The sequence below is a fragment of the Leptopilina boulardi genome, unplaced genomic scaffold (genome assembly GCF_019393585.1).
Source record: "Leptopilina boulardi isolate dan_hultmark-lab unplaced genomic scaffold, ZJU_Lbou_2.1 LbouV2_114, whole genome shotgun sequence".
NCBI classification, from domain to species: Eukaryota; Metazoa; Arthropoda; class Insecta; order Hymenoptera; family Figitidae; genus Leptopilina; species Leptopilina boulardi.
The window spans coordinates 895,524-909,914 of NW_026137657.1; the positions used below are offsets into that span (position 1 = coordinate 895,524).

General features: G+C 30.1%; 1 protein-coding gene across 5 annotated transcripts in view; it reads left to right on the top strand.

Moving 5' to 3' along the window:
- LOC127281946 (muscle M-line assembly protein unc-89) overlaps nt 1-14,391 on the top strand; it is a 40,467-nt gene that overhangs the window by 12,381 nt on the left and 13,695 nt on the right. For all 5 annotated transcript variants that reach the window (XM_051305966.1, XM_051305984.1, XM_051305991.1 and 2 more), the window contains exons 4-23: nt 517-695; nt 775-1,022; nt 1,145-1,401; nt 1,486-1,677; nt 1,835-2,017; nt 3,826-4,440; nt 4,504-4,680; nt 4,752-4,932; nt 5,004-5,131; nt 5,199-5,660; nt 5,725-6,091; nt 6,149-6,606; nt 6,681-7,068; nt 7,143-7,445; nt 7,516-7,691; nt 7,994-8,281; nt 8,390-8,570; nt 9,890-10,065; nt 10,143-10,427; nt 11,434-11,608. In XM_051305966.1, the coding sequence (XP_051161923.1) occupies nt 517-695; nt 775-1,022; nt 1,145-1,401; nt 1,486-1,677; nt 1,835-2,017; nt 3,826-4,440; nt 4,504-4,680; nt 4,752-4,932; nt 5,004-5,131; nt 5,199-5,660; nt 5,725-6,091; nt 6,149-6,606; nt 6,681-7,068; nt 7,143-7,445; nt 7,516-7,691; nt 7,994-8,281; nt 8,390-8,570; nt 9,890-10,065; nt 10,143-10,427; nt 11,434-11,608 (5,419 nt within the window). The remainder of the gene's footprint in view (nt 1-516; nt 696-774; nt 1,023-1,144; nt 1,402-1,485; nt 1,678-1,834; nt 2,018-3,825; nt 4,441-4,503; nt 4,681-4,751; nt 4,933-5,003; nt 5,132-5,198; nt 5,661-5,724; nt 6,092-6,148; nt 6,607-6,680; nt 7,069-7,142; nt 7,446-7,515; nt 7,692-7,993; nt 8,282-8,389; nt 8,571-9,889; nt 10,066-10,142; nt 10,428-11,433; nt 11,609-14,391) is intronic.

Sequence of the window (14,391 nt, forward strand, 5' to 3'; positions counted from 1 at the left end):
ACAACTTTCTCGAAAAACAAGTTGCATTTTATTTTATTTATATATAAAATTTAATTCACAGAATATTCTCACTCGTAGTCTCATAATGACTTTAAAAACAGTATCCTGAGAATATTTTCTTAACATCCAGAAGATATACTGAGAATATCCTGAAAATATCTGTGGGATATCCTGATGATATCTGTGGGATATCCTGACGATATCTATGGGATATCTGGAGGACATTTATGAAAGTCTATAGAGATATCCAGAAGATATCCTCAGATATCAGTGGGATATCCAAAGGATATCCAAACCGCCGATTTTTTGGATATCCTTTTGATATCCCTAGGATATCTGCGGGATATTATCAATATATCCCAAGATATCTTGTGTTATTAGGGTCTATCTATTTGTTATCTATTTTTCGTTTATAATTTTTTATTTACTTTACATTATTTTTTATTTATTGTTTTTATTTTTTTTTTTTTAATTTTCTTTTAATTTTCTTTTTTTTTCATTGAAAATTGTTTTTAGACTAAACAAAGTCCCGTGGAAGAATTACTACGACAAGCTGATCGACTTATTTCAACGCAAAAACCAAAGGCGGAAGTTTATAAAGCAATGGCTGATACACTTGCAAATGCATGGAGGGACGTTAATTCTCTATTGGAACGACGAAAAATTATTCTCGAACGAAATGTACTATTTCAATGGTAAATATTAGAATTGTTTATAAAATTTGTTTAAAAAAAAACAAAAAAATTAATAGGAAAAAAATTTTTATTTTTAAAGTCGAGCTGAAGAGTGTAAGGAAAGTATGAAAGCATTAGAAATGGCTTGTAACGATACACTTTTGCCAATTGAAATTGAAGCTGTGAAAAATTTTCTCGGTAAAATTCACGATTTACGAAAAGTAATGCTGGAAACATTAATGGCCGCATTGCAGGAGGGAAAAATATTGCTTGATCGATTAAAAGAAATTTCAAATGAGGGTACCCTCGATTCACGACCGGATAGAATTAAACATGATGCTGATCATGGTAACTAATGTGTCCTTGAAATTTTTTTTTTAAATTAATTAATTAGTAATTAGTAATTAATAAATTAATAAAATTTGTAATATATTTTTTTTTCTAATAAAACATTTTTATTTTTCCATTAGCCATTCAGCAAGTTGAGACATGGCTCGAGGAACTTCACGATAGAAGAAGATTAATTGAAATTTCATTTAAAAGTCGAAAAACACAATTGGAACAGTGTCTTGCATTGGCATTACTTGCCACTGATCTCAGGAATCTTGAGGATATTCTCAATGTGAGAATATCGGCTCTATCTAGTACCAGTGATCATTTAGGTGATTCTTCAGCGAGCGCTGAATTATTACTCTTCGAATGTAAAAAATTACAAATTGAAGCTAAGGTTTGTTAATTTTTATTTAAAATATCCATGGGGAAAATATTAATAATTTACATTTTTTTTCCCCCCCCTTATTTTCAATATCAGGATTTTCAAGATAGAGCAATAAAAATAACAAAATCAACAGAACGACTTGTCTCATCGGGACATTTTGCTGGTGAACAAGCAACTGAACAATCATACGCGATTCTTGGCGCTGCAGCTGATTATATCAATGATCTTGAACAATATAAATTATTATTGAATCGAGCTGTTTTATTTTTTGAAGCTGCACGTTCAGTGAGTAAAATTTTTAATGTACGATCAGAAAACAATGATTGTAGAATTAACGATAATAAAATTAATGATTAGTAGAATTAATGATGAATTGAATTTAAGGATCGAAAAAATGAATAACAAAAAGAAAAAAAAAATTTTTTTTTTCTCCTCATTTTAGGCACTTACAAAAATCGATCAATTGGAAATTCAATTAGTCACCACTGAACATTCACCACATACGCCAGGATTTGTCAGATTGCATGCACAGGTTGTTGAAACTTTGGAAGACATTACGAGGGACCTTTTGGAGGAAGGTCACGCCCTTCTTGAAATTACGGGAAGGGGTGCGCCAGGTGCAGAGGTAAATCATTTATTTCTGATCACCTACATAGTCAAAAATTAATTTAAACAGTTATGAATTAATTTAATTAATATTAAATTAGTTAAAGATATACAAGAATTAAACACAAAGTAATTTAAAAATGTCAGGAATTAATTTAAACAATCAGAAATTAATCTAGATAGTCAAAAATTAATTTAAACAAACTAGAACTAATTTTGATAGTCAAGAATTAATTTAATTAATCTTAAATTAATTAAAAATATTCAGGAATTCAATTAAATACACACTAAATAATTTAAATTTTTCAGGAATTAATTTAAACAATCGGGAAATAATTTAGATAGTCAAGAACTAATTTAAATAGTCAAGAATTAAATTAAATAGTTATGAATTAATTTAATTAATCTTAAATTAATTAAAGATATCGAGAAATTAAATTAAATACACACGAAGTAATTTAAAATTGTCAGGTATTAATTTAAACAAACAGGAACTAATTTAGATAGTCAAGAATTAATTTAATTATTTTTAAGTTAATTTTAAATATTCAGAAATTAATTTAAACAATCAGGAGATATTCCATATAGTCAAAAATTAATTTAAACAAACAGGAACTAATTTAGATAGTCAAGAATTAATTTAAATAGTTAGAAATTAATTTAAACAATCAGAAATTAATCTAGATAGTCAAAAATTAATTTAAACAAACTAGAACTAATTTGGATAGTCAAAAATTAATTTAATTAATCTTAAATTAATTAAAGATATCTAGAAATTAAATTAAATACACACGAAGTAATTTAAAATTGTCAGGAATTAATTTAAACAAACAGGAACTAATTTAGATAGTCAAGAATTAATTTAAATAGTTAGGAATTAATTTAATTAATCATAAATTAATTTAAAGTTGTCAGGAATTAATTTAAACAATCAGGAAATAATTTAGATATTCAAGAACTAATTTAATTATTTTTAAATTAATTTCAAATATTCAGAAATTAATTTAAACAATCAGGAAATAATCTAGATAGTCAATAATTAATTTAAACAAACAGGAACTTATTTAGATAGTCAAGAATTAATTTAATTATTTTTAAATTAGTTTTAAATATTCAGAAATTAATTTAAACAATCAGGATATATTCCATATAGTCAAAAATTAATTTAAACAAACAGGAACTAATTTAGATAGTCAAGAATTAATTTAAATAGTTAGGAATTAATTTAATTAATCATAAATTAATTTAAAGTTGTCAGGAATTAATTTAAACAATCACAAATTAATCTAGATAGTCAAAAATTAATTTAAACAAAATAGAACTAATTTTGATAGTCAAGAATTAATTTAATTAATCTTAAATTAATTAAAGATATCTAGAAATTAAATTAAATACACACGAAGTAATTTAAAATTGTCAGGAATTAATTTAAATAAACAGGAACTAATTTAGATAGTCAAGAATTAATTTAATTATTTTTAAATTAATTTTAAATATTCAGAAATTAATTTAAACAATCAGGAAATAATCTAGATAGTCAATAATTAATTTAAACAAACAGGAACTTATTTAGATAGTCAAGAATTAATTTAAATAGTTAAGAATAAATTTAATTAATCATAAATTAATTTAAAGAGTCAGGAATTAATTGCAATAGTCATGAATAAATTTAAATAATTAGAAATTAATTAAAAATAGTAGTCAGGAATCAATTTAAATTGACATAAATTAATTTCGAACACTCATGAACTAATTGAAATAGTAAAAAAAAACTAATTTAAACAATCAGGAAGTAATTAACAAATAAAAAAATAACTTCAATTTCAGGGTGTGAAGCGAATGGTGGAAGAGATAGAGGATCGAAAAATTCGTCTACTCGAACAATGTACAGCTCACAAGGAAGAAAACATAAGAATTACTCAATGTCTTCAGGAATTTCTTGAGAAATATTCAAATTTGCGATCATGGTTGAGTAGTATTGTTGAATCATTTCTACGTGGACATCAAGATATGGGAAGTGATTTACGTATGGCCAAAGACTTTTATCAATTACATTGTCAATTGTTAAATGATTTGGAGAGAAAAAGTTTTGAAGTACAAATGATTGATTGCAATGTAATGCAAATGGATATTTTTCCAAATCTTGATGCAATTGTCCAAAGGGATATTGACGATAAAATGGAAGCATTGAGAAATTCTTGGATCCTATCAAAAAAAGCACTTGAAGCACGTGTTAGATTAGGTTCATTGTACGTTGATTTTCATCAAGCAGCCACAACATTGGATGATGAACTTAATTTATTTGAAATTGATCTCAAGAATAATGCAGAGAATTTAAATCAAATGAAATGTGATCAACTTGAAGAAAAATGGAGAAATTTGCAACCATATTATTTACGATTGACTGCCGCTGGGAAATCATTTTTAGATGAAGGGGAAAAGGTGAGAGAAAATAATAATTAATTAAATTTTAAATCAATTTGGTTAATTGATTTTTTGTTGTAGATTATGGATTCGTATCTTGATGTGCCGAGAGCTTGTTTGTGTGTTGAAACAACATTGGAACGATTTTCTAATAGACAATTTACAATTACGAAAACCTGGGAAAATTGGCAAACGGCAATTTCGATTTTGAAAGAAAGACGCGTGGAGAAGGAGAAGAGATTGGAAGAAAGTACAAAGGTAATTGATTTTGTTCTCAAAAAAAGTTGAAGGAAGAAAATTTATTTTGCTTTTAATTTAATTTTTTTTAGACGTTAGAATGGGTCTCGAAATTCAGGGAGCAATTGTATCCAGTAATAACGTCCGAATCAACAGAATCTGCAATTATTCTTCACGATTTATCGAGTTCACGATCACGTCTTCTTCCTGAGTTGAATAAAGCTGTCTCGGAATTGGACGGAAGGATCAAGGGAATTGATGTTTTTGAACGTGGTATTTATTTGTTTCTTTCAATTTTTTCTATTCTTCAAATTTAATTTCTTAATTAATTTCCCCCGAATCAGGAGACGACTTCACTGATCAACAGATTAGAAATCAATTGTCACAAGTGTCGGAGCAATTGCGATCAACGGCTGTGGATTATCAGACCCTTCTAGAATCTCTTATTTCAGTTTTTGAAAATCTCTCCGAGGTGATTAAATTTTGTTTTAATTATTATTTTTTTTTTTTTCTTATTCTTATCTTCAATTTTTATGCAGATTGAACGTAAGACTGATCAGCAAATTCGAGCTCAAGATATATCACACCTGACATATCTGCCAAAGGAAGCTGTTCGCGAAGTGAAGAATAAAATCGAACGTCATGAAATCGAATCGAAATCAATTACCGAAGCACTGACGAGAGTTGAATCAGAAATTGAAAATGTAATCCTACGAATTGAGAGACAAGAGCCAGCTGATGCGGCAAGACAAGATATTCAAAAATTAAAACAAGTCGCTCATAATGTAAACAATGCATGTAAATCATCTTGGTCCACAGTAAAATCTTCCCTAGCAAAAGATCTTCAAGTATCATCACTTAGAGAAGATCTCGAAAAAATTGATCGTGAACTTCAGGATCTTTGCGATCAATTAAAAATCATTAATACCAACTTAGGAGAGAATTTACCATCAGCGAAAAAGGCTTCCGATAATTTTATTCAATTTGAAAAAACTCTCATGGTAAATTACATTTTTCATTTGTTTAAAGAAAAAATAAATGATTTAAATCTAATTTTATTTTCAGAGCATGGAAAGTAAAGTGAAAAGTTTCATTGAATCAATAGAAGAGAATATGCCAAAGTATTCATCGATTATACAACATGAATTATCATCGTTGCGTGAAAAAATGCAAAATTTAAAAACACAAACGGAAGATACGAGAAATCGAAAGAATTCAAATATAGAATATTTTGAATTACTCGATGAGACAAAAGATTGGTTTAAAGAAGGTAGTAAATTGTTATTAATTATCGCAAGAAAATCATCATCCGTAAAATTACCACAGGAAGCTATTGATTTATTGAACGATATTGATAAATTTCTAAAGCCAGGTGAAGATAATCAGGAGAGGAGAATCGAACGAATTCGAGAATTATCGACACAAATTTTTGGTATTTATTATTAATTAAATAAATTTTTAAAAAAAAATTAATAATGATATTTTTCAGGAACTGATAGACTACCACAATTTAATGAATTGGTTGTTGAAAATCGTGAGATGCTGGATTCATTTGCAGTGGTGGGATCGGAATTAAGAACATTGGTGGAAAATTTGAAAAATGCCGAATATCTTCGTGCAAAAATGAAAAAGGAACAGGATGAGGTTGATGCAAAATTGGAGGAAGCTAAAAAAGAAGTAACAGTCGCTCAAGCTGCCGCTGCTGAAGCTGAAGAAACGCGAAAAATTACCGAACGTCTAACTGTCGAAACACTTGAGAAAGCCGCCGAAGAAGCTAAACGTTTAGCAAAAATTAACGCTGAAAAAGAGCATGAAAAATGTCGACAAATTGCTGCGTCCGCTCAAACCGAAACGACCAATTTCCTTATTGATGAACGATTAATTAAGGAAACAATTCTAAAGGAAACTTCAGCAATTACAACAAAAGAAATTCTTATTCTTCAAAAGGTGTGTTTTTTTTCTTATTCATTGTTTCTACTTTTAGTTTTATTATTATTATTTTTATTTATTATAATTTTTAGACTGAATTTGAGGATCCAATGCCAATAATTGAAAAACAACAAATGGAGTCAACATTGGTAAATGAAGAAATAGTAAAAAAAGAAGATGATAAATTTTTATTAATTTCAGAAGCACCTCGATTTACGGTAAAATTAGATAATGCAATAATACAGGAGGGAGAACAATTTACATTCAAGTGTCACGTGATTGGCTATCCTGAACCGGAAGTAGTTTGGCTAAAGGATGGAATGTCAATAATTAATAATCCTGATTATTTAACGGATTACAATCAAGGTATTTGTACACTTACAATTGAAGAAACATTCACTGAGGATTCGGCTAAATTCACTTGTAAAGCTTCCAATGATGCTGGATCAACTGAAACTGATGCTGTACTCACTGTTAAAGGTGTGGCTTTAAAATTCGAAAATTCTTTCCTTCAAAATATCTCGAGAAACGTAAAATTGAAATTGAAATTTCAGAAACTGCTGCTGAAGAATTGCCAAGAACTCCAAATTTCATAAAAGAATTGCAATCATCAATTGCAATTGAAGGATCAACTTATGAATTGAATTGTAAAGTTGATGGAAATCCATTGCCAACAGTTTTGTGGTTCAAGAATGAAATTAATATTGATAATTCACCGGATTATATAATTACATACAATAATGGCGAGGGAATATTGAAATTCGAGCAAATATTTATGGTTGATCAGGCTAATTACAGTTGTAAGGCAACAAATCGTTTGGGTGATGCTTCAACATCTTGTTTCTTGACCATTCAACGTAAGATCATTTATTTCAGAATTACAATTTTTTGGGGGGAGAAATTTTTAAAAAAATTTGTTTGTTTTAGCACTAGTTGGAAAAATTGAAGAAACAGAAAAACCACAAATTATACTCGCTCCTGAAAATATAAAAACAATTATTGGAGAAAAAGTGGAATTAATTTGCGAGGCTGTGGGAAAACCAATGCCAACCTTCTTATGGAGCCATGAGGGAATACCAATTGAGGAGACGAGTAATCTCAAGGTTTATGATCTTCATTTTTATTTTTACTTCACTTTTTTTTACTTTTGTATTTACTTTCATTTCTTTATTTTTTTTACTTCTTGTTCATCAAAATTCACAAATTTAAAATACGTTTATTGATCGCGCAACCGTTAATTCATTTGAGTTTGAAGATCGATCGAGATTGTATTTTTAGCATCATTCACGATGGTATGCGTCTAATGCAAAAAAAAAAAAAGAAACTAAAGTGATGGTAAATTCAATTGTAGACAAAAAAGTGAAAATAAATTCTTCTCAAGGTCCACTCAATACCCTTTGCGCAGATCGAAACCAATGGAGGGAGATCCAGTCTCGTCATTGCCGAAGTGTTTTTAAAAGACGCCGGAAGTTATTTGGTGATTGTGAAAAATTCAATTGGCGAAACAACGGCAACTTGTAATATTTCAGTGAAAAATCAACACAAATTGAATGATACAAATAATTCAGAATCATTGTTCACTGATATGAAGCCGATGGTGCCTAGTATTCAATTACCACTCAAAGATGTTCAGATCAAGGAAGGAGAAAGCGCACGATTAGATTGCATTATTATTGGACATCCTGAACCTGAGGTACAGTTTAAGAAAAAAAAAATTATCATCATTTTAATGTTGATGAAGATAATGATGATGATTATGATGATCGTGTTGATGATGATTATGATCTTGTTTTTGAATCAGGTGATTTGGTACCATGATGATCGGCCTGTGAAGGAATCAGCTGATTTTCAGCTGTTGTTCCAAGGCGACAGGTGTTCATTGCTGATTCACGAGGCTTTTCTGGATGATTCTGGACTCTATAAAGTTGTTGCCATCAATTCTAGCGGCGAGGCTTCCAGTGAGTGCTCGTTATCAATTTCACGTGAGTTTATTTTTATTTCTTCAGCTCCAAAATTTTTTTCCATTATTCAGTTAAAGGAGGGGGGCCCTATATTTTGCCCCCTTGGGATTTTAATTTAAATGGTTGAAAACTTTTTCTTATAGTAGAAAAAGTAATTTTTCATTGATTTTAGATGAAACGGGGGTGTTTTGGTCAAATTAACCCTGAGATTTTAGGGTTTTTTTTTCAAAAAGAGTGTCAAAAAAACATGCAAAAAACATTTTCCAAATGTTGAGCAATTGGCTTGAAAATCGTTGCTCGGAGATTTTTGGGGTCGCTGTTTACGAATCCGACGTTAGTTTTTCAAAATTCAAAATGGCGGATCCAATATGGCGGACGACTTTTGAAAAAACTTAATATATTTGTCTGAAAATAATTACTCGGGGGTTTTCGGGGTCGCTGATTACGAATCAGAGGTCAGTTTTTCAAAGTTCAAAATGGCGGATCCAATATGGCGGATGAATTTTTGAAAATCTAATATTATTGGCCTGAAAATTGTAACTCGGGGGTTTTCGGGGTCGCTGATTACGAATCCGACGTTAGTTTTTCAAAATTCAAAATGGCGGATCCAAAATGACGGCGACTTTTTGAAAATCTAATATTATTGGCCTGAAAATTGTAACTCGGGGGTTTTCGGGGTCGCTGATTACGAATCCGACGTTAGTTTTTCAAAATTCAAAATGGCGGATCCAAAATGACGGCGACTTTTTGAAAATCTAATATTATTGGCCTGAAAATTGTAACTCGGGGGTTTTCGGGGTCGCTGATTACGAATCCGACGTTAGTTTTTCAAAATTCAAAATGGCGGATCCAATATGGCGGTCGACTTTTGAAAAAACTTAATATATTTGTCTGAAAATAATTACTCGGGGGTTTTGAGGGTCGCTGATTACGAATCAGAGGTCAGTTTTTCAAAATTCAAAATGGCGGATCCAATATGGCGGACAACTTTTGAAAAAACTTAATATATTCGTCTGAAGTAAGTAGTTTTCAGTGATTTTAAATATTTATCCGACATGTTGCATCCCCCATTTTGAATTTTGAAAAACTGACTCCGGATTCATTTTCAGCGACCCCAAAACCCCCCGAGTAGAGAGTTTCAAGCAAATCCGAACGATTTTTTTAAAAGTTGTCCGCCATATTGGATCCGCCATTTTGAATTTTGAAAAACTGACCTCTGATTCGTAAACAGCGACCCAAAAAAAAAAAATTTTTTTAAAATGATTTTTTATTGATCCCTGATCGTTCAGATTGTCTGTAATCAATTTCATTGTCATTCGTTTTCACTTTTAATAATTCAGCTAGAGAATCAACAAAAAAACCAGAATCCCCGCCTGTATTCGTGAAATTGTTGACGGATTTACTGGTTGCTGAAGGTGAGGAATCAATCTTTGAATGCTTGATAACCGGTGAACCAAAATCAGAGATCAAATGGTATCTGAATGGAGATGAAATTATTGAAAACAACAGAATCAAGGTATGAATATAAAGGGAGTAAGGAAAAAGGGAAAAATTTTTTTGGAATAATAATTTTGGTATAAAAATGGATTACAGATCACTCAAGAGGAGAATGGTACACATATTCTGCGGATATCATCTACACTTCCGGATGATAAAGGAAATTATATTGCCAAAGCTACAAATCGTCTTGGTGAAGCAAAGGCATTTGCTAAACTTGTTGTACGAGTTCTGGGTGATTTTCAAAAAAAGGACGAACTTGTACGAATGGAGGAAAAATTACTCGAACCATCATTCAAGGAGCGATTTGATAATAAAAGTGTCCTTGAAGGAGTGCCTGTTAAATTTGAATGCATAGTGTCTGGAAAGCCTGTTCCTAAGGTAAATTTTTGTCTAATTTTTTTTTTAAATTTCACTTTCTTTCGAAACTTGAAATAATTCAAAGTTAATTCAATTGAAAAATAAAGAAAATTGATGATTTTATAACTAACAGAATCATAATGACTATTACGATTACAATGATCATGATGTTTATTAGAATCACAATGATCATAATGATTACATATGATCATAACGATCACTATGATGATAATGATATCGTGGTGAATAGTTAAAGGAAATGAAGGATCATCATCCAAATGATCTTTAATTCATATAACAATAATTTTACTTTTTTTTTTTTTTGTTTTAAAAAAACCAACTATTGATGATTTTGGATTAAAAAATTTGAAACTAGCAATTAGAAAATGAAAAAATCGCGGAATGAAGATTTCTGATGGCCAAGAAATGGACAGAGACATATTGCACTTTATTCTACATTCGTAGCATGCCAAAAAAGAGCCTCTGACTGTTCTCTTATCCCATATATTCTATCTAGATCAATTCTTGTTCATCTAAGGCCAGTCGACTAAAAGTTCGTGCGAATCATGCTTCTATTGGCATTTTTTCTAACACTAGTTTTTGTAAGTAGTCTCTCGCGAATCTCAATTGAATCCCGACGATCTCATTTTTTTTTTTGTAGGGGGGAAGTGTCACGTGTCTAAAACTATTATTTTATAAAATTGTTTTCGTATTTCTTTACTATTATTTATTATTCACTTGTTACATAAAATTAAAATTTTATAAAAATTAAAATTTTTTTAAAATTAATACAAATTTATTCAAATGATCAAAGTTGTACATTTTTTTAGCGTTAACGTGATGTAGAATTATTTCGATAATTAATGTCAGTTGTGAGTGATTTTCAGTCGTAAATTATGTTTCAGCCCACGCACGGAAGATAAAAGAAAAATATTACATAATGATTTTTAGAATAATAAATATGTGCCACAATTTTGAGGAGAAATTTTTGGCAAAGTGAAATTGAAGAAATAAATTTAATTTGCAGATTCAGTGGCTTTTCAATAATCGACCTGTGCATGGAAAAGATTTTTTGGTATCAGTCAGTGGTGAACGTCAGGTGTTAAGCATTCCACAAGCAGCAGAAAGTCATAGAGGAATTGTATCCTGCGTTGCTGAGAACGCGGCAGGAAAAGCTATTTGTAGCGCACAACTAGATGTTGGTAAGTGAATAGAAAAAAAAAATTATGTATTTTTAAGTTCCCTCCCTTCTTTTTTTTTGGAAAGTGAAGTTTAAAGTTCGAATTTCGAGGAAAAAACATAAACTCTCCTAGGTCTGACTAATCTCCATTTCTAGTTTTGAGATATTATAATGTGTTCAAAAAATAATTTGGAATTGCTATCAATCATTGATTTAGTTTTTGGAGAAATTATTATTTATTAATTATTTTTATTATCATCAAAAACTGATTTTGATGATCGTGATCAACTGATCGTCAATAGTTGATGAACTGATCCTTGACAATTAATCAACTGATTATCAACAAATGATCAATTGATATTAATTGATGAATTGATCCTCGACAATTAATCAACTGATCAATTTATTATTCTCTGCATTGCTGATCAACATCAATGATCCAGTTAGCATCATTAGTTTTGCCAGTTTCCAAATTATCAGCTAAATCTATTGATCATCAGTGCATGATCAATTGTTTATTTACATTACTAATTAAAATCAACAATCTAGTTTTCATCATCAGTTAAGTTATTTACTTATTTTTTGATACAATTGATCATAATTTATCAGTTGATCTTCAAAAATTGATCAATTTATTATTACATTCCTTATTCTGATCAACATAAACAATATAGTTGTTGTCATCATCCGTTGTACTGGTCGTTTGATCAATTTGTTATTACTTACATTGCTGATCCACATAAGTAGTCTAGTTATCATTATAGAATAGGAACAGGAATTGGTACAGGAACAGGAACAGGAACAGGAACAGGAACAGGAACAGGAACAGGAACAGGAACAGGAACAGGAATAGGAATAGGAACAGGAATATGAACAGAAACAGGAATAGGAACAGAAACAGGAATAGAAACAGGAATATGAACGGGACTAGGGACAGGAATAGGAACAGGAATAGGAGTAGGAGTAGGAATAGGAGTAGGAGTAGGAATAGGAGTAGGAATAGGAGTAGGAATAGGAGTAGGAGTAGGAACAGGAATAGGGACATGAATAGGAACATGATTAGGAATAGGAATAGGAATATGAATGGGAACAGGAATATGAATATGAATAGGAATAGGAACAGGAATAGGAACAGGAACAGGAATAGGAACAGGAGCAGGGGCAGGAATCGGAATAGGAACAGGAATTGAAATAGGAATATGAACGGGACTAGGAACATGAATATGAACGGGAATAGGAGTAGGAATAGGAACAGGAATAGGAGTAGGAATAGGTGTAGGAATAGGAACAGGAATAGGAACAGAAATAGGGACATGAATAGGAATAGGAACATGAATAGGAGCAGGAATTGAAACAGGAACATAAATGGGACTAGGAACATGAATTGAAACAGGAAGAGGAATAGGAATAGAAACAGGAATAGGAATAGAATATTAGCGTCGAATTAAAATTCTTTAATTTGTAAAAATCTGAAAGGAATTGAATGTTTTTTGACAAAAGTTTAAAAATCCACAATTCAAAGAGAGATTAATTTTGTGTCAGTGAAATTTTTTTTTACGTTACTGAAAGGAAATTTATAATTTTGTGGAAAAAAGAGAATTTTATGATTTTTCCAATAAATGCCATTCTAAAATGATTTGGGAAGACACGAGCAGCTCTCTTTTATTACTTTTTACCATCGTTAAAACGGGGTTGCGCTCACCGTTCGGTAGCCAAAATAACGTTGAAGCTCGGAGAGTTATTAATACTCGCGGTACCTTCATTCACCATTGGCGTGTCGAATTTACTAGAGAATCGAAACTTGGATTTGAGGACGATGAGAAAGTAGGATAACGAAACATGATATCAACCACATAGACAAAATAAAGATTTAACGCCACCACAAAAAATTAAAATCATAAACGGAAATTTTGTTGCTATTGTAATTTTTTTTTTTTACAATCAAAACTAACGGAAAATTATTTTGTAATTTTTTATTATTTCTGTTTTGGAATATTTTTTTTAGTATTTTTTATGAGCTGACTTTTATTTGGAATATTTCTGTCAAAAATGTATTTTTTAAAGAAGATAACAAAAAATTTTTTTTTCCCTGAAATTAATGAAATCTCTACTTGCCAAATGGTTGTCTTGGTTTTTATTGATACAATAATTTTTGCAACCAGCGAGTATATAAAATTCTGGAACTTGTTGATCGCAGAATAATTTTCATCACAATGCGTAACTCGCCAGGAATGCAGTATATTTTTGATTTGAATCATGTTTTCAAAACATTTTTTTTGTAAATAATCTTGTTTTATTTTTTATAGATATTTAAATGATATTAAAATTTAAAATTTTCGTGAAGGAAATTTAGAAATTAATCAAAAAAAAGAAAGAATTAAAAGAGAAACCTCAATGAGCGTTTTTTTCCCCCATCAAAATATAGTGTTTAAAAAATAATAAATATTCTCCATCAAAACAGTTAAGTCGTTAAATCCCATGATTTTTAGATGATTAATCAACGAATAAAAAATGATTTATAACATATCTGTTGCTGAATTTAGTTGACTAAAAATAGTTTATAAAATTTTCTTTTTCTGGAAAAAAAAGAGATCAGCTGATGAATCTCCTAGCTCTCTAATTGCATTCTACATATAATTATATACATATATGAGAAGAGAAGCTTTGTCCGGATATCAATCTTGATATTCGCGTATATTTATCTGTCATCAGTTTTCGTTAATATATATATATATATATATCTCTCTTTTTCTTGTTCGTCCAAAAAGTGATGAGGATGCTTATACGAAAGGTGGAATAGAGAGA